Source organism: Narcine bancroftii, chromosome 3 (genome assembly GCF_036971445.1).
Source record: "Narcine bancroftii isolate sNarBan1 chromosome 3, sNarBan1.hap1, whole genome shotgun sequence".
Lineage (NCBI taxonomy): Eukaryota > Metazoa > Chordata > Chondrichthyes > Torpediniformes > Narcinidae > Narcine > Narcine bancroftii.
This window is the reverse complement of record NC_091471.1, coordinates 249,011,991-249,032,945: the sequence shown is the minus strand read 5'-3', so window position 1 is coordinate 249,032,945 and position 20,955 is coordinate 249,011,991. Positions and strand designations below refer to the sequence as shown.

The 20,955-nt window shown below is 42.5% G+C and overlaps 1 protein-coding gene and 1 long non-coding RNA gene across 5 annotated transcripts in view; one reads left to right on the top strand and one right to left on the bottom strand.

The window, feature by feature from the left end:
* Window positions 1-1,285: 1,285 nt before the first annotated feature.
* On the bottom strand, window positions 1,286-20,727 carry yju2b (YJU2 splicing factor homolog B). Of its 4 annotated transcripts, none has more exons than XM_069927478.1 (10): window positions 20,597-20,727; window positions 16,276-16,334; window positions 13,356-13,409; window positions 12,845-12,927; window positions 12,484-12,539; window positions 11,352-11,412; window positions 7,976-8,118; window positions 5,825-5,997; window positions 5,249-5,387; window positions 1,286-2,681 (listed from the first exon to the last, which is right to left on the bottom strand). In XM_069927478.1, exons 2-10 carry the CDS (start codon window positions 16,276-16,278, stop codon window positions 2,227-2,229), a joined length of 1,167 nt encoding a protein of 388 aa, XP_069783579.1. In that variant the 5' UTR covers window positions 16,279-16,334; window positions 20,597-20,727; the 3' UTR covers window positions 1,286-2,226. The 4 variants fall into 4 exon arrangements, with proteins under 4 accessions (XP_069783579.1, XP_069783581.1, XP_069783580.1 ...); XM_069927480.1 differs by having other exon boundaries at window positions 16,276-16,327; XM_069927479.1 differs by lacking the exon at window positions 20,597-20,727 and adding an exon at window positions 20,517-20,576.
* Window positions 20,460-20,955, top strand: part of LOC138758500 (uncharacterized) — a 69,100-nt gene continuing 68,604 nt past the window's right edge. The window contains exon 1 of the long non-coding RNA XR_011354304.1: window positions 20,460-20,934. This is a non-coding gene — a long non-coding RNA (uncharacterized lncRNA). The remainder of the gene's footprint in view (window positions 20,935-20,955) is intronic.

The window sequence follows — 20,955 nt, the reverse complement described above, 5'->3', positions numbered from 1 at the left end:
CTTCTCCTCTGCCTGCAAAGATCACATGCTCTCCCAGGCAAGCTGCCGTCAATACTTTGTTGCCTCCTACAAAAAGTTATCTGCAAAAGTCTCTCTGCTGTGTGTGTGTGTTATTTGCCAAATTAACATGCACCAGGGCTTCACCTGGATAGTGGGAAGAAAGGCCTTCTCTTTGCAGGCTGCTAAGCTTGGAACCTCAGTGTGTTGCCATCAAGACTGCAGCAGGGACAGGACATTACTTCCTGGTGGAATGCTCCTTTGAACATGAATATAAACACATGTGTCAGTATTAATCCTGGTTCAGACCCAATGTTTAATCACCCAAGATTATGTGGTGTTTCCACTGAAAATTGCTACAGCAAGACCATCAACTTAGAAAAATGGGTCCCATGGCCCCAATCAAAACATTTTTGCTTCTAGCCAAAGAATCCACCAGCTAAATATCTCCGACACACAATTTCGATGCTCCAGTATGTTATACTGCTTGATACATTCAAAAGAAATATAACAATAGACATCAAATTTTTTTTCAAAAGGTTTGCTTCTTGAAAAAAAGATGATAGACAACTTCAAGTTGAACACACAAAGTTAATTTGCACCACGTAGGAAGTTGGAGAAAAATTAACTTTGATAGAATTTAGCATGCTTAATCACATCATGTTAGTTCACTTGACCCAAAAAATGTTTTGCCATTGATTTTCGTTTGTAGTCTAATAGTCGGCCGGCATTGATGGATTCCAATTGCCCTGATACTGCTTTTCCACGGTCAGATGTCCTGGTGAAACCTTTCACTGACCTTACCAAAATCAGTAGGGAAGGAGTCCAAGTGATTTTTTCAATGACACGTTGCACTTCATGGTTGAAGTAGACTTAAAATATGGCAGGAAATCATAAAAATAGGTTATATCTAAATTACAATAATAGGAAACTTTTAGGTGATTTTCATGATCAGCAGCCCAAAATCCATAAAATATACCCAAGTGTTCAGGAAGCAAAATATTCGTTGTCCGGTGTTATTAATGCAAAGGCCCCATGGGGAAAGGCTGATTATTTGGTTCTATATGAATATATTTGAGAAAATACAATATTGTGAAAAGAAACCTCCTTCAAAAACTTGTTATTTTGTCCACCTCTTTCAATTGCCTGCTTGGTCATCACCCCAATGTTTCTTTGAACTGTATTCTTCCTCATAATTAGATTGGAATAGTTTGGGAAAATTCCCACAACATTCTTCACATTCAACCTGGATACAGAATGAAATCAAAAGGTTTACTAGAGCCAAGAGTATGACTAGTACGAAACTGCAACTTTATTCTCTATTCCAAAAATAGGTTTAGGTGCTTACTGAAATATTTCCAGCTGTAAATGAGTCCAGAATTGGGGTCAGGAATGCTGACTAACATACAAAATAAGTCTGGAGAAACAACTTAATTCAGTGTATGAATCTCTGTTCCTAAGGGAGTGGTTGAGCTAAGTGGCACAGATGAAAATCATGCTGTAAGGAGTTTGTACATTCTCCCTGTGTCTGTGTGGGTTTTCCCCAGGAGCTTTGGTTTCCTCCAATCGTTTGAACATACTGGAGCAGTAGGTTAATTTGGTGTAAATTGGGAAGCACAGACTTGTGGGCCGAAATGGCCAATTACAGTGCTGTATGTCTAAATTTTAAGAATTTAAATTTAAAAAATAAGTCCAAAATTCCAGATTCCAGAAATCAGGACCAACCGTGAATACGGATCTCAAAACTCAATTTTTAAATTTTGTGTGCTTTTGTGCACGTGCGTGCCTGTGTAAGCGCCACAGATGCACAGAAGTGGCAAAAATTTATTTTTGCAATTATGAAAAAATGTTTCACGAATAAACTATCAAAATTTACCTGTTCATTCTCCTTAAATTTGAATTTTAAAAGTACTGCCTGAGAATCCGAAAAAAACCTGCACCAACCTTATCCCTGAACAGTTCAGATTTTACGATTTTTACAGAATGGTTGAAAGAATAAACAAAAGCCAACAACAGTTGGCCTGTTTTTGTTGCAAGTTCATCTGGAAACTTGTTTGGCCCTAACTTCAGCATTAGGGCAGGCCCACACCACGTGCCCCCCGCACACCTTAGCCCAAATGGAATCCTGGCCTCTGTGACAAATGTCACAGATTGGCATCAACTCTCTTAGAATGGTATTAATTTATTGCACACGAGTACATCAATTCATTATTTACATTTGAGCACTGCTCAGGAACTGTCTGCGTCCGAGTTGGAATCAGAGTAATCAGCTACAAGTGAGCTAGCGCTGACATCTCGATCAGGGTCTGTCATTGCCTCAGTCCGTGAGAGAGAATCAGTTTCCCCCTTGAAGCTGCTGCCTCTTTCTTGACTCGTATAGTCTGAAACAAAACTCCTTTGATCATTTCCACTCCCCATCTCAGCCACGGGCTGTGTATCTCTGCTTCTCGAGTGTGGCTGCTCCTTCTCGCTCTCTGAGCACTCCAGTGATTTCTTGCGGATTATTCCCAGATCACTCGCAACAATTCCGTTTGGGCTATTTAAAGATTTAGTTGTCAATATTTTGCTAAGTCCCAGTTTCTTCAACGCATCACCGGTTTTCTCTCCCATCGCAACTTTGGGGGAAGCAAACCAGGACCTGGAAGCGATCTCCTTTCGTTTCATTTTCTGCTTGTCTTCATAGGCTGCATAAGAAACACAGTCAGAATCACTGGTGCAACAGTAATCCTACTTTATACAAGGTGATCACTCTATGAGTTTCAATGTTCAGATTTATTGTCAGAATACATACAACCTTGAGATTTTTTTTGCAGGTGAGGGCAAAATTACCACTTATTGGTAGTGAAGAAAAAAAACTGTTCTCAATGGGCACAAGTAAATTAAGAAATGGAAAAAACTGTGCAATGCAGAGAGAGAAAAATAAAGTGCAAAAATAAAAAAAAATAAGAGTCCTTAAATGAGTCCCTGATTGAGTTGGTTGCTGAGGTTTCTGATGGTGGAGGGGTAGCAAATGTTCTTGAACCTGATGGTGCAAGTCTCGTGGCACCTGTACCTCTTTCCTGATGGTAACAGCAAGAACTGATGATTGCTGCTGCTCTCTGACATCAGCGTTCCCTGTAGATCAGTGGTTCTCAATTTTTTTTCTTTCCACTCACATTTAAGTAATCCCTATGCTATAGGGGCTCTGTGATTAGTAAGGAATAGCTTAAGGTGGTATGTGGGTGGAAAGGAAAAGGTTGAAAACAACTGTTTTAATCGTCCCTCATTGACTCGTTATGTGCATGGTTTCAGAACTCCAAAGGAAATGGGCCAATAACAATTTTTCTCCAGCAAATTATTTCAGTAACAATTGATTCTAAAGCAGTGATTCTCAGCCTTCCCACCCACATACCACCTTAAGCAAACCCTTACTAATCACAGAGCCCCTATGGCAAAGGGAATACTTAAAGTGGAAAGCAAAAGGTTGAGAACCACTGCTGTAGATGTTCTCGATGGTAGGGAGGGTTTTTGTCTGTGATAACCTGGGCTGTGCCCACTACCTTTTGCAGGGCTTTACACTCAGGGGTATTGGTGTCCCCATACAATGTCGTGATGCAGCTGGTCAGTACACTCTCCCCCACACATTTGTAGAAATTTGGCAGGCTCTAAGTATCAGCAGTGATGTCACTAGAGTGACATTGGGATCTCAAACCTTATCATCAGTGGACAACAATTGATCAGGAGTTGGGGTTCTGAATATTGTGGAGACTGTCTATGCTGAAGCCAGAGAACTCAGCACAGCCCAGGGTTCCAGGATTACATGATTCTGCCATTAAAGTACGAGTTCTCATCCAATGAAGAACCATTGCCAATGGTACTTTGTTTTAACCAACCTTATTCCACTCCCCAAGTCAACTGTAGTTTCCTGAGGTTCGAAGTCATTCATGAGGAATTAAATAACTGGGCTATATGAACTTCATTTCCAGGGGAGGTTCATTTACCATACAGTTGAAGCTGAATGTGGCCATTGAGACCCATGCCCCCCCAAATACACCAATTACCTTATAATACCTGTACATTCTTGAAAGGTGCGAGGAAACTGAAGCACCCAGAGAAAACCCATGCAGACACGGGGATCATGTACAAACTCAGACAGCACAGGATTCGAACCCTGGTCGTTGGTGCTGGTATAGCATTGCACTAACTGTGCTGCCTGTTGGAGCAGTGTGGTCTCCCTAGGCTGGCTGTGCATTACCCTACCCCATGTCAAAATTAACTCAAATTGTTTTGCTCCCCCACTTAATGAAAGAAATTTAATCAAAGAACATTAACAAGGGTGATCCCAGATAATGGGAGATTGTCCTCCAAAGAAAGGTTAAGCAAGATGTTGTTCTGCTCACTGAGGATCAGAAGATGAGAGAAAACACGTCTGATTCATGGAGACAGGAAATGGAAGACATCAAAAGTCTTGGAACCCTTTGAGAAAATAAGTTCTTCTTCATCTCCATTTTAAATGGGAACTGCTATATTTCAGGATCATGCCCTTGTATCTCTGACTACCTTTGACTCCTCGACGACCTTCTCGCTCCAGAAGTGGCTGTACATGGACAGGAGGGATACAGATCTGAGTAAGCTGGAAGGGATCCATTTTAAACTGGGAAGAATTTCTTCCCAAAGGAGCGAGTCTTTGAAATGCCTTGACAACCAGAGAAATGTCAAGTAGGGTGACGGGAGGTTGGTGAAGAGTCCTTGTGTGTTTTTTTTTTATATATAGAAAGGCATGGAAAGCAAAATTCTACTCAATAAGTTGAGAGTTATGGGTAGAGGGCAGGAAAATGGGCAAAGAATGTTGGAGCAGCCATGATGGAATTGAGTAGCAGAGCAGGCTTGAGACACTGAACCTCAAGGGTGGCATGGTTAGCGCAATATTATTACAGCACCAGCGGCCCAGATTCGAATCTGGTGCTGTCTGTAAGGAGTTTGAACGTTATTCCCCTTGTCTGCAGAGTTTTCTCGGGATGCTTCAGTTTCCTCCCACCTTTCAATAATGCACGGGTAATGTAGGCTAATTGGTGTATGGGTGGGGGCATGGGGGAAGGGCCTGTTACCATGCTGTATGTCTAAATTTAAAATTCCAATCTCAGGCACCAAATGATAACATTTCAAAACAAAATTTCTAAATGAAAGGGAATAGCTCCAGTTCTTGTTAATTAACACTCTGACTTATCAGTGTGCTGCATGTCTAAAAAAAGTTCAATTTCTCACAACTTACAGTCCAAAGCACGTAATTTGAGAAGAGAAGCCAGGTGTTTGTCTTCCTCTGATTCCTCCAGCAGTGGGATGCTGAGACATGCTTTATTCCGAACAGCTTCATCTTTCTCTTCTGCCTCTTTCAATACCTTCTTTTCATCCTAAAGGCAAGATACCGTGAATATAGAATGGAGCAAAGTCACAGAAGTGGAATGACCCGCAAGCATAAAAACAAGTTTGAAGTCAAAAGCCAGACAGTGCTAAAAATGTTTTCTCTGCTTTCCTCTCCTGGCCCACTGAACATTTTTAGCACTGTCTGGCTTTTGACTTCAAACTTCCAGCATCAGCAGGATTTTGCTTTTTTAATGTTTCAGAGAATGACTTGCATCAGATGCTCTGATTATCTTTACATTCACTAATTGGTTTTCATTAGTAATATGGCGCCCTGCTAGGGGAAGGTGACTAGAGAGGAGCTATCCCTTCAACGACACGTCCTTGTTGCACACTAACCAGTAGTACTGAATGGGCGCGAAATGACTCGTACTTCCTGGGGGAAGGAACAAACACCAATTCATGCCCTTACTCTGGTATGGCCTACCCGGAATTTCTTGCGCAGCATGCTGTTAATGGCAAAATCATCCTTCCATGCACTCTGCATCTCCTGGATATTGGACAAGGTGGGAACAGCGACCTTCAGCTTCTCTTGGTCACCCACTCCATGTTCCAGTTTATACATGGGGTCTGTTTCCAACTTCTTCTTCTGTTCGTTATCTGAAAAATGGTCACTTTGTGATTAAATACAGAAACCACAAGTCTCACCCATTTGTTCCAACATTGACCAAATGGAGAAAAACCAACTGTTACAAATTGAAGGACAAGAACAAGTTTAAGCAGAAGACCTTGTTGAGGGGTTGGGCCCAAAACTTCGGTTACATATCTTTACCTCCTATGGATACTGAGTGACCTGATGAATTTCTCCAACATTTTTGTGTTTTTACTACAACCACCGCATTTGGAGGCTTCCGTGCTTCACTTAGCAGAAGACCACACAGATACAGCCTGCGCCCATATTTAATTCATTACACTGATCTTGTGTCTCAGCATCATCTTCCTACCTAATCCTCACAACGTCCAAAACTCCATCTCCTCTTTGAATATACCCAATGATGAGCTTCTGTTATCTTCCTGAGGTACAGAATTCCAAGGATTCACAACCCTTTGCAAAAGAGAGATTTCACCTCATCTTAATCTTAAGGGCCTCCCTCCCATGAGCTCAAAGATATACCCTTTATTTCCAGACCAATTGAAAACTATCCCTCATCATTCACCTTGCCATCCCTCTCAAAACGGTCCCAGGAATGAATCTAGTAATCCAAATGATATGGATTCCAAATACAGTAAAACCCTGGAATCCAGAAAAAGAAACCGAGGATAATACATTTAAAAAATTAAAATAATAGGGAAAAGTACGCAAGTTTAAAATTGTAAAAGTAAACGTTCTCTGAAGTAACACATGAACCTTTGGTGAAGATCAGAACAAATATTCAGCCAGCAGAGGGCCTTGGTTGAGCTTTGCTCGTAGCAGCAGTTTGAATAAAGTTGTGTGAAACAGCAATGGCGGCACCCAGGATGAAGAACTGGTTGATGCTGATTGCCATTGGGTGACTGTCCTAAAGTGTCTCCTTATACCTGCTTAGTAAGAGTCACCTGGTCAGAGGCTTCATCTGTAAACTATGTGGGGGCAGGGTTCATCTTCAGGCACAAAACGTCAGCAAAATATTTTGGCCTCCTATGGATGCTGAAAGACCGGCTGAGTTCCTCCAGCATTTCGGTTTTTATTATAACCTGCAGACTTTTGTGTTTCACCCTGTCTATTACCTTCTTAACCTTTCGTTAAATTATTATTTTGCAGATTCTCTGTGTCCCCCTCAGAATTCACAAGTCCAATTGGTCTATAATTTCATTTTTTTAAAAAACTCTCCTTCCTTTCCTACATAATGGAGTTACAATTGCTACCTTCTAGTGTACGGGGGACAGGTACAGAAGCTCAGGCTTGTCAATTAATCAACGTTCGCTTAAGTACCTCCATATGAATCTGGGCATACAGTCTATTTGTCAGATTTTAACCCTGTTCATGTCTCCAGTGTTTTGATCTCATGACAAATTACAAACTATGCCAAGTATTTTTTCCGAATTCATCCTCCAAACTAAAGATGTGGTCAGTAGTTCGGAAGAGAAAAGTTTAGAGGAGGATAGCAGGGGGCAGGTTAACGTAGCAGTTAGCGCAATGCTATTACAGCGCCGTGCTGTATGTCTAAATTAAAAAACTTAGGGACACTACTAAAGGTGCTGCTACATGGACAAAGTGGGAGCATGAACAAGCATTCATAACCAGACAGATGGCATAGACTGGGTCACGGTAAAGAAAGCATTCTCCATTTAAATCCTGAATGGAAAGGGACTGAAAACTAGTATAAATAGCATGGAGAGTGGCACTAAAGATGTACGCACTCCTATGGTGCAAGATCCTCAATCAGCTGACATTTGGTCAAACTGAGGGACAGCCAGCCAGAGTAACTACAAAATGGCACAATGACCCTTACTGCATGCTCATGCACCTCTTCAGTGTAATCCCAGTCTCACCTATTGGCCCTCAGCACACAATATGCAAGTACGAGGTCTTCCTCTAGTTCGCTGCAACTACACCCCCCCAAAAAAAACTTCCACCTCCATTTCTCTAGGTACGAACCAGTGGTTAAAATCTGTTCATTGTTCTTCATATCCCAGCGCTCCTCTTTCCGTCGGGCTCCACTCACAATCACATAGTCACAGTTCGCAGGGTCAGTCTGCATCTCAATATAGTTCACACACAAATGGCACTTCATCCGAAATCTACATCATCAAAGAATCAAAATTTATTGTCATGAACAAGTCATGAAATTCATTGTTTTGTGGCAGAATTGCAGTGCAAACATTTCTATAAACCACATTACAAAATAAATAGTAAGTAAGGTGGTGTCTGTGGTACATTGTTCATTCAGAAATCTGACGGCAGCGGGGAAGAAGCTGTCCTTGTGTTGCTGAGTGCTTGGCTTTAGGCTCCTGCACCTTTTCCCCTATGGAAGCAGAGTGAAAAGGGCATGGCCAGGGTGGTGGGGGTCCTTGAGGAGAGAGGCTACTTTCTTAAGACACCGCCTCTTATAGATGTCCTCGATGGAGTGGTCTGGTGGCATCCAGAACAATGGATTCTTACTAAAGCACAATCCAAGAGATGCATCACGCACATCCCACACTCCAAGGAAGATGTATTGAGAAATATGTGAACACAAACCCTGACTGCACCTTCAGGAGAGGTGAAAAGGATGCAAATAGATGAACACAACTCTTGACCCTATGTTAACTGAGCCCAAGGCCAGAATGATATTCGGGGGATAATATTGGCCAGTGGAATGGTGGCTATAGAGTGTGCAGTAGTTGGGCTAGAAATGATAGGAAGCATCGATGTATCTCATTGTTGCCTCTCTAGAAATTGGAGTTTCTATAGCCTTATCTGACAGCTGTTCATCTGGACAACAGAGCACAGGGATCCATTCAACTCAATGTCAAAGGGCAGGGTTTAAAATAGTGCAATCATACAATATTTAAGATTATTTTATTGTCATGTAATAAAAGAAAAGTGTGATATTATTCGAAATTTCCTTTAGACAAAGATACGTTATCAGCAGAAATTGCTCAGCGCCCCTTAAAGCCAGAGAAAGAGAAGCAAACAAGAGTCCACATGAGTCACTTGGTGTCCACGGCTTTGCCTCCAGCGCTCCTACAGTGCATGCAACAACACAACCTTCAGTTCAAAACATCAGCAAACCAACTCCAGGTGCACCCCTCTGACACAACCAGGAAGCATCCAGTACCCTCAGCACCCTTTTCCATCTTGGTTCCAAAGCTGGTACCACTTCAGCCAGTCTCCAGCAGTCTGCAGCCTGGTGCGAATCCCTTGACTGCAGTCTGGTGCTAGTCCCTTGACTGCATTCGGCAGCAGCTCATGGCCTACATGTGTTCCTTGCCTTGGGTCACTAACAGCCTGTGTTCTTAAGCCGCAGAGCCCCTCGCTGGTCCACCACCATGGTCACCATCCCATTGATCGTCTCTTATGTTTCATCTCCTTTTCTGGTGCCCTGCACCAGACTTCTCTGGAGTCTGCAACTTCTCGTGACCACTGCCAACAGAGGATAACGCCATCTTAGGTCCTCATCCTGCAATAGCAGGATTTTAAAATAAACCACTGTTGGCGTACAAAGCCTGTACGTAGCCGATGGCAGTTGGTCTGGGTGGTTGGACTTCGCAGGAGAGCACGGTGACTTTTATCCCTGCGGGACCGCACCAGCATTCCCACTACTTTAGCTCCAGCAGTGCTGCTGTTTTATACAAATTCAGGACTCAAGGAAAATAGTCATTTTTACTTAAGCATTAATAAGGGTCAATTACTGAATGCTTCCTTGTAAAACATGGAAAATTACAAATTCACCCAACATATTTGCAGAACTTCTAGGACGAGTGTGAACAGTAGCATGACAGGGCCATGTAGGACAGGACAAAGAGGAGTTTTGAAGGAAGAACTATGTCTTGACTGAGGAGCAGCTGGGGTGAATAGTAAATGAGTGGTGGAACACTGGTGGTACAATGGTACCCTGATTTAACCCCAATTTAATTTGGATATAATACAATGAGTCATTGGACCCCTTAACATCCACGTTCCATTCTTTGAGATACGATATGAAGCGAGCCCATTTTAAAAGATGCAATACCAGGGATGGCCACCCTGTGGCGCAGTAGATGTTTAGAAGTGGACAGTCATGTTCATCTTTTTTAAATGTTTTTTAATTTTTCACACTGTGAACCATATCAATCAAAATACACACAAACATTTCCCTCTTGAATATACACAGTGGCATTTTCTCCCCTTTTATCCCCCCTATCTTCCCATCCCCCTCCAAACCCATTAAATGTTCAACATATACAATATATTAAACCCATTAAACAATGTCTTCACACAATGAAAATAAACAAGAAAATTGTGTCATCTACTTTTACACACTGGGTCAGTTCATTTCATCTTCTTCTCATTCTATCATTTTAGGGGGTGGAGGTCTGCGGTAGGACCTCTCTGTTGTGTTCCATGTACGGTTTCCAAATTTGTTCAAATAATGTGACTTTATTTTTTTAATTATATGTTATTTTTTCCAATGGAATACATTTATTAATTTCCATGTACCATTGTTGTAGTCTCAGGCTCTCTTATTTCCAGGTTGACATTATACATTTTTTTGCTACAGCTAAGGCTATCATAATAAATCTTTTTTGCGCTTCATCCAGTTTGAGGCCTAATTCTTTACTTCTTATATTACTTAGAAGAAAGATCTCTGGATTTTTTGGTATGTTGCTTTTTGTGATTTTATTTAATATCTGATTTAGATCTTCCCAAAACTTTTCCACTTTCTCACATGCCCAAATTGCATGTACTGTTGTTCCCGCTTCCTTCTTACAGCGAAAACATCTATCTGATACTATTGGGTCCCATTTATTTAACTTTTGGGGCATGATATATAACCTGTGTATCATGCGTAACCTTGTGTTTATTATATTCTTCATAGTTCCAGAACATAACTTTTCCCATGTTTCATCCTACTTAAAGGATAAATTGGGAAACAGACTGAGATTACCAGAAGGAAGCAGCTTTGAATGTGATTACAAAAACAATGATAATAAAAAGATTTATAACAAACATGTACATCGAGCTGCAAGAGAAGGAAAATGATGAAATAAGCTATAAACCCAAACAAAAGTGGGAAAAAGATTTAAACATAAAGATAAAAAATGAAAGACAGTAATATTCATCTTGACGGGGAATTCATTTCATTGATGAAGGGAGGGAGTGTTGTGTGTTGCTGAGTACGGGGGGGGGGGGGTGCTGCCAGGAACGAGGGGGTGATGGGGTTGCTGCCACAATTGATATGCGTATATATTGTCCACGGTAGTGAAACCCTGATTTAGCGCGACCTCCATTTTTTTGGCGATCCGATTTTTTTGGACCCGAACCATCGCATTATAACGGGGTTCCATGGTACCTGTAAATGGGGGTTGTGTAGTAGTTCCCAACTTTCTTCTTCTCTGCATTGTAACGAACACCTAGGATCAATAGAGAGCATTGTCACCAACTGACAAAAGCCAAAAGAAAGCTTGAATATTGCATTCAATAAACCCGGGAAACTATAACAGGGGTTATATACAGGACATTAAACAGGAAAGTTTGCAGTTGCTCCGATTGTGGAGTAATACACATAAGTGCTGGAGAAACTCAGCAGGTCACTCAGGGTCTATAAGAACCAAAGGGATATAACCAACATTTCTGGCCTGAACCTTTCTTCAAGATTGACGAGGGGCTCAGGCCCAAAACATTGGTTATATCGTGGCACTACTAAAGGCAGAGCTGCTAAAATAAATGCTGTCCACACCAAGCAGTAACTACCATTTATTCAAACCATGTGCGTTCCTTTTTAGGACAGGTGACAGGCTCACGGGAGTGATGTCATCATGCTGCTGTGAGGAGGCCAGACCGTTCCCCTGGCAACACGCTCCTGCAGCCTGGAACTTCTGCACGGTGGGGGGAAAGTCCCTGTGCCCTGCCGCGCTGACTGTTCGCTACGGCGATTCAGCCCGTCGTGTGCGGGGTTGATCCAGCCTGCTACATCCTTTTGCTTCATATAGACGTTAAATGACCTGCTGAGTTTCTCCAGCATTTTTGTTAAACATAGGGCAAAGCCTTCTCTACATAATCCCATCAAGCACGTTCAGGGCAGATACAGCATGCGTTACAAACTCAGTGAGACACCTTTGGACTTCGGAACCATCACTGTATTTTGTTCTGGACAGCCACACTCAGAGCAATTCAGATATTAGAACTGATTGCTGGCAATAAATGGACAGTAATCCAAATTACATGCTTCCACCCTCATGTACACTTTAGCCTTGTCAGGTGGTGATACAAACTGATCTAGTTCACTAAGGTCTTGTAGGGAAAGAAATTGCCCCTCTCATCTAGCCTGCATTATTGTGTCTCCATGCCCATTTACACGTTTGACACTGACTGTGGGACTGGCATGAGGAAGCCATCCCTCTCATTGCTAATTAATGAAAAATAAATATTGCCTGGCAATAAAGAAGAATTCTTAGAAATCAATTGAAATTCTAACACCTTACCCATTCCAATGTGCTTTCCACAACCCTCACACCAAATGTTGTACGGCATCTCAAACCTTTGAAAAAGGAATCAATTTGGTCAGTGATAAGCATCAGACTATTCTAACTAAAATCAGAAAGGCTTTGCATAGAAATAGGACAGTGTTTGATGCCTCTGGCAATGCTATTTGTCAATGCAATGGAAACCAAGCTGTCAACACTAATAATAAAAGTTACTGAAGATATTGAAGACTAGAGGGGATGAGTAGCATCGGGTGATCAATTCTAGATTCAGGGGCACACGGCAGAAAACTGGACTACACCCTCCAGGAGAATAAATGCAGCAGATAGCTAAGAATATAAAATAAAGTAGAAAACTTACCGGATGATGAGGATACCTTGGGAGAGTTTCCGGGCTCTTTCCCGGAGAGGATGACTGTTCCTGTATTTGTTGAGGGAGCCATGCTGTCAGATTTAAAAAAGCGCAGTAAGCACAATAAACGTCCAACAGCAGAACTTATTTCTAGGCCAACCTAACTCCTCTATATGTTGCCTACTGTCCTCTCCCATATAACCACTCCTGGACATTTGCTATCCCTCTTGCAATCTGTTGCGTGATGTTGTAACTTTCGTCTCCGAATTCAGAATACGCCACACTTGTCTTGAAGGCAGTGCAGGAGAGTTTCATTGGACAGGGAGGATTTGAAAAGAGGCGACATAGAATCATCTGAACAAAACAACAAGGTTCCAGTTATGTTTCAAGGGCTGTTTCTATTATGTCCTTATGATTAAAGTTATGGATAAAATCTACAACATATTGTGCATTGCTCCAGTTTTCCCATGGATACCATTTTCATTTTCACTGACTTACATCGCACACAATTAACACTAACCTTAGCAGGATCAAAGTCAGGTGGGTAATATTTATTCACACCCTTCCGTTCACCCTGTAGCAGAGGGGGAAAAAAAAACTGATTAGAAAGGCTTTTTTCGCTTAGAAGACACCCTTTATTTCCTCCCCAGCTGCACAGATTTCCTGAGAATATGGGTTCCACAGGGAAGGTCACCTTCTGGAATCTTAAAGTTACTTTTCATTAAACAGCACAAGCAAAGAATTAATCCACAAAGATTCAACAGCAGATCCCAGTCAGCTCCTTGTTCTGGGAATTTGCAGTACTGCATATTGATCAGAAACAGGCTGAGGTTTCTCCTATCATCAAGCGAGATACAGCAGGGAAACAGGCCTTTCAGCCCATCTTACCATTCTGGCCCCAAATGTCCTACTGGCCACATTTGGCCCATATCCCTCTGAACCTATCCATATATCCATCAAACTGTTTCTTGAACGTTGCAATAGTATCAACCAAGTAAAAACACAATGCTGAAGAAACTCAGCAGGTCAAACAGTGTACTTTATATAGCAAAGATAAAAATACATAGCCAATGTTTCAGGGTTATTTTTGCTATATAAAGTATACTGTTTGACTTGCTGTGTTTCTCCAGCATTGTGTTTTTACTTTAACCACAGTGCCTGCAGACTTTCGTCTTTTACTTCTTAGCACATCCAAGACTACTTTTGAATGTGCTCCAACCCATGGATTATAGATATGCAATAACAATACTTTAGGGAGACACCTTAAGGAACAGCGTTCATTGTCAGTCAGACCAAAGGAAAATACTGTGAACCCTAGAAATCAGAAATAAAAACTGTAAACTCTGGAAATCTGGAGCAGATCAACTGCACAATTAATGAATCCTATCACAAGGACTGGAATATTTCTGATTTATTGTCAGAGTACATACATGACATTACACACAACCTGAGATTCTTCTTCCTGCAGGCAACGCAGAATTACCACTCATTGGTAGTGTAAAAAAAACTGTACTCAAAGCCTACATGTAGACAAATAAAGATATCTAAACAAGCTGCAAAACAGAGGAACAAAAAAATCAATTAAGTGCAAAAGCAGGGGTCTTTAAATGAGTAATTGATTGAGTTTATTGTTGAGGAGTCTGGCCATAATGTATTGTTAGACTGATCTCATGCCAGCTATTTCCAATCTACAAAGAATTGGCAGCACATCCTGTGCCCTTTTTGTTAAAATTACTCGGACTTGCAAGGTCAGTTTTTGTACTAGTGCAGCATCTCAAGCAACATGGGAACTCAAATGGCGAGGGGGAAATGGTATACACACACACACACACACACACACACACACACACACACACACACACACACACACACACACACACACACACACACACACACACACACACACACACACACACACACACACACACACGTGTTCAAATCAATGCAAGAAGCAGGAGTTCCATATTATGCACTGATGATGTTCTTTCAAGTTTAAAAGCTTTTGAACCTATGACAACACAAAATTTGGGCTAGTACAGTGATACAGCACTGCAGCAACTGAAATTCAATTCTAACCTCTGATGACAGTTGTGTGGAGTCTGTATATTATACCTGTGACCATGTACATTTCCTTTAGAGCTCTGGACAACAGAATTTTTTTTTTTTAAAAAAGGTTTGCTTCCTGAAAAAAAAATTGGGGTTTTTGATGGACAATTTTTAAACAGAACAGAAAGATAATTTCAGATTTTCTGTATCATGTTTAAAGTTGAAGAAAAACTTAAATGAACTTTACTGAATTTAGCATGTTTCAATGTGTAATTGCCAAGCTCTCAGGTTGACTGCACATGTTGCACAACAAATGTGAGGATCCCAGGGTTGGTCTTAGTCACCAATTTTACAACCGAAGTAGAGCTCATCGGCTTTCTTAATAAGTATAGTCATGCTGTATTTTTGAGTCTTTAAGTGTACACTCGCCACCAGTATAACACAATGTATCATAGCTGTGGCAACACTGACGAGACATTTCTGGTGTACTGAATCTTCCTGAAGACAATAAATGCTATTGTTAAATACACTCACTAAGCTATTGCATGAAGAACATAAACATCAACATGCTTTTAATCTATAATCAATGTAATGCACAGCATTTGTATATGTGAGCTGCTTTTATAGCTTGTCTGCATCCATCCTAACTAAGTGTGCCCAGACCAAAGACAACATTTGGAGTAGTACCTGCACTGAGTACATATCGAAACATGCTTGCACTGTCCAAAACAGCTAGTTTCTGGACAACAGGAAATCACAAAAATATGTGATATCTAAAAAACATTATATAATAGGAAAATTTTAAGGTGATTTTCATGATCAGCAGCTGAAAACAATAAAATACACCCAAAATTGTTCAGGAAGTAAAATCTTAGTTGACTGGTGTTTCCTTCCACATGTATGTTAATGTAAGGGCCTCCATAACTGAACGCTAAGTAAGGTGGTGATAGAATGTAGGGGAAAGGTTTTACAGGAGAAGCGAGATTGCTCCAAGCTAGAACAGACACAATGGGAAAAATGGCCTATTTTGTAAGAAAATATTTCAATTCCCATCCACATTTAAATATCACAACAATGGTTTTACAGGTTGTTATTTTCATCTGCAGAAAGTAACAATTTCAGTGCCTATGTATATTGTAGAATATAAGATAAAAAACATAATCATTATTTTTTAGGGTCAGTTAGTATTCAGCCAACCAGCATTAAAGGCAGGAAAATTTAGATGCTGTCAAGTTTAGGAGACACAGATCTCAAAGTGAAAGGTCCCTGGATACACACAATCAGGTCTTAGATACTATATACTCTCAATCTTTGTCCAGGTTCTGTACCAATTAAATATCACCAGATAGCTTCCCAATCACTGTCAAAATCATAAACCCTGCTGCCAGGCTTACCATTGTTTATTCTTGAACTCTTAGTCCAACGCCAACAGATCCTTTCACAGTCCTACACACTGACAAACAGAAAGAAGCATGAGCTTAATAAACTTAATACTCCATTAGCTTCTTTTGCACAGCCAAGGACTAGGTGTTCAAAAAGACATGACTCCCAAGGCAGTAGAAGAGTGAAAGTTAATCAGGAATGGGGTGAAGGAACCTTTCATGTGATCCCAAGAGGTCTGTGAAGCCTCAGTCAATGGGTTTGAACAAGAAAGTGATCAATACATGTGTGGATAAGAGAAAAAAAATCATAGGGTATATCAGTAGTGCAGGAAAGTGTAGAGGTGAAAGAGCAACCATGATCTTTTCTCCGTCACAGCACTCTCTAAACAGATGGCATTAACATCAACTTCTCCAGCTTCTGCCAGTCTCTCTTCGTTCTCCCTCTCTCTTCTCCATCCCAGTCTTCTTTCTCCAGCTCTCCACCCCCTCCCCCTATTTGGTGGTGTGCCCTCCCTCCCTCCCTCCACATGACTTCCAGCCTGTGGGAGCACTGTCCCACTGCCACTCCACCCCACCATCACGTTTGTGCACTTGACTACATTTTGCTCATACCTTGAAGAGATAGTTATGCATCTTTATCTTTGCTCTACTATTTAACCAGCTGAGTTTCTACAGCTTTGAGTTTTTACTTTCACCACGGTGTCTGCAAACTCTTGTGTTTCACTATGATCTTATTGAACTGCAGGGTCTACATCTGATTCCCTTTCATATTCACATTCCTAAAACTATGTATAAATCCAGAGGAGACAGCTCCAATCAGATTATTTTGGGAGCATGTGGAGGTACACAAGAAGATAATATTCACAAAATAATGGGGAAGCCACTGTTCAGGCAAGGAGAAAAGGCTACAGGGCTGTCAGAGGAGGATGAAGCGGTGTGCTAGATGTCCAAAAAGGCGGCTGAAAATAAGGAGGGTAAAGTGAGGATGCCACACATTCATGCTGTCACTATTTGCTCCAATCAACACCTCACACCAACAGTCTGGTCTCCCCCTCCTAAATTTATTGACTGTTGCTGAATACCCAAGGCGGTGAGCATGCACTGCTACCTCGTGAGGGTGAGAAGGGGAAAGAAATAGGTAGACGCCCTGAACCCACTACAGTGGAAGTCTAGTTAAAAAAATCACTAAAATACACACACACATTACACACACACATACATACACACACACTACGCACTTACACGCGCACACACACGTGTGTGCACACTACACGCACTGCTACCTCATGAGGGTGAGAAGGGGGAAGAAATAGGTCAAATGCCCTGAACCCACTACAGAGGAAGTCTAGTTAAAAAAGAAAAAAAAATGCTGGAGGAACTCAGGTCAAGCAACCAATGTTTCAGGCCTGAGCCCACACATATACATTACACACACTATGCACTTACACGCACACACCACACACATACTACACCCACTCCGCACACACCACACACATACTACACCCACTCCACACGTACCCACCCACACCGCACGTCCTGCACGTGCACCACACACCGCACGTCCTGCACGTGCACCACACACCGCACCACCCCACACCCCCACCCACACATATTACAGACACGCATATTACAGACACGCATATTACAGACACGCATATTACAGACACGCATATTACAGACACGCATATTACAGACACGCATATTACAGACACGCATATTACAGACACGCATATTACAGACACGCATATTACAGACACGCATATTACAGACACGCATATTACAGACACGCATATTACAGACACGCATATTACAGACACGCATATTACAGACACGCATATTACAGACACGCATATTACAGACACGCATATTACAGACACGCATATTACAGACACGCATATTACAGACACGCATATTACAGACACGCATATTACAGACACGCATATTACAGACACGCATATTACAGACACGCATATTACAGACACGCATATTACAGACACGCATATTACAGACACGCATATTACAGACACGCATATTACAGACACGCATATTACAGACACGCATATTACAGACACGCATATTACAGACACGCATATTACAGACACGCATATTACAGACACGCATATTACAGACACGCATATTACAGACACGCATATTACAGACACGCATATTACAGACACGCATATTACAGACACGCATATTACAGACACGCATATTACAGACACGCATATTACAGACACGCATATTACAGACACGCATATTACAGACACGCATATTACAGACACGCATATTACAGACACGCATATTACAGACACACATATTACAGACACACATATTACAGACACACATATTACAGACACACATATTACAGACACACATATTACAGACACACATATTACAGACACACATATTCTTCTTCTTTGGCTTGGCTTCGCGGACGAAGATTTATGGAGGGGGTAAAAAGTCCACGTCAGCTGCAGGCTCGTTTGTGGCTGACAAGTCCGATGCGGGACAGGCAGACACGGTTGCAGTGGCTGCAGGGGAAAATTGGTTGGTTGGGGTTGGGTGTTGGGTTTTTCCTCCTTTGCCTTTTGTCAGTGAGGTGGGCTCTGCGGTCTTCTTCAAAGGAGGTTGCTGCCCGCCAAACTGTGAGGCGCCAAGATGCACGGTTTGAGGCGATATCAGCCCACTGGCAGTGGTCAATGTGGCAGGCACCAAGAGATTTCTTTAGGCAGTCCTTGTACCTTTTCTTTGGTGCACCTCTGTCACGGTGGCCAGTGGAGAGCTCGCCATATAACACGATCTTGGGAAGGCGATGGTCCTCCATTCTGGAGACGTGACCCACCCAGCGCAGCTGGATCTTCAGCAGCGTGGACTCGATGCTGTCGACCTCTGCCATCTCGAGTACTTCGACGTTAGGGATGAAAGTGCTCCAATGGATGTTGAGGATGGAGCGGAGACAACGCTGGTGTAAGCGTTCTAGGAGCCGTAGGTGATGCCGGTAGAGGACCCATGATTCGGAGCCGAACAGGAGTGTGGGTATGACAACGGCTCTGTATACGCTTATCTTTGTGAGGTTTTTCAGTTGGTTGTTTTTCCAGACTCTTTTGTGTAGTTTTCCAAAGGCGCCATTTGCCTTGGCGAGTCTGTTGTCTATCTCATTGTCGATCCTTGCATCTGATAAAATGGTGCAGCCGAGATAGGTAAACTGGTTGACCGTTGAGTTTTGTGTGCCCAATGGAGATGTGGGGGGGGCTGGTAGTCATGGTGGGGAGCTGGCTGATGGAGGACCTCAGTTTTCTTCAGGCTGACTTCCAGGCCAAACATTTTGGCAGTTTCCGCAAAGCAGGAACTACTGACATGGTCTTTGCCCTCAGACAGCTCCAAGAAAAGTGCAGAGAACAAAACAAAGGACTCTACATCACCTTTGTTGACCTCACCAAAGCCTTCGACACCGTGAGCAGGAAAGGGCTTTGGCAAATACTAGAGCGCATCGGATGCCCCCCAAAGTTCCTCAACATGATTATCCAACTGCACGAAAACCAACAAGGTCGGGTCAGATACAGCAATGAGCTCTCTGAACCCTTCTCCATTAACAATGGCGTGAAGCAAGGCTGCGTTCTCGCACCAACCCTCTTTTCAATCTTCTTCAGCATGATGCTGAACCAAGCCATGAAAGACCTCAACAATGAAGACACTGTTTACATCCGGTACCGCACGGATGGCAGTCTCTTCAATCTGAGGCGCCTGCAAGCTCACACCAAGACACAAGAGCAACTTGTCCATGAACTACTCTTTGCAGACGATGCCGCTTTAGTTGCCCATTCAGAGCCAGCTCTTCAGCGCTTGACGTCCTGCTTTGCGGAAACACACATATTACATACACACATATTACATACACACATATTACATACACACACACACACATAATATACATATGCACATACACGCACACACACACAAAAAAAATCTCTCACAGACACACAGAGAGCCTGCCGTTCCAGGATCGTAAACACACCAGTGACTGCCAGAAGTGCAATACCTATGGTCTGTCTCGACATGCCTATGTACACATTTTACGTCCACATATACGTATACACACATTGCATGTCTATACACACACTGTATGTCTACATGAGAGATATAGGAACATACAGACAAATACCTAGAGAGACACTGTGAATGCAGAGCTAGAAAAAAGGGGAAAGACAACTCAAGGAAAGAGAGACGGGGGAAGGAGGGAGTCTAACCCTGACCCAAGGACGCCGCGAACAGCCGCCAAAGTAGTCGCCAGGCCGAAGGTTAAAACTCCCCAACTGCGACGGTAACTTCCCACCTTCTACCCATCCACAGGCCCACACAGAAGGAGGACGCTGAAGCCCAGCGAAGGCCCGGTTTCCACAGTAACCTCCCACCGGAACAGCCGCCAGGTGCCCGCCAGCTCGCGCGCAGCTGCTCACTGCGCAGGCGCGGCCGTCCCGGGGAGCCTGTGTGCGTGGCCGATCAGTGTCCTCCCACCCCCACAACCCGTTCGTGCCCATGGAACAAAAATGACACAACACGCTGCTGAAATCGAAAGAGCGAATGCTGGAAAGATGCTGCAGAGCTGACAGCAGCTAATGGAGAGGATAAAAAAAGCTCGGTGATCTCCACCGGTAGAGGAAGATGCTGGAGGTAAATCAAGGTTTAAGGTGC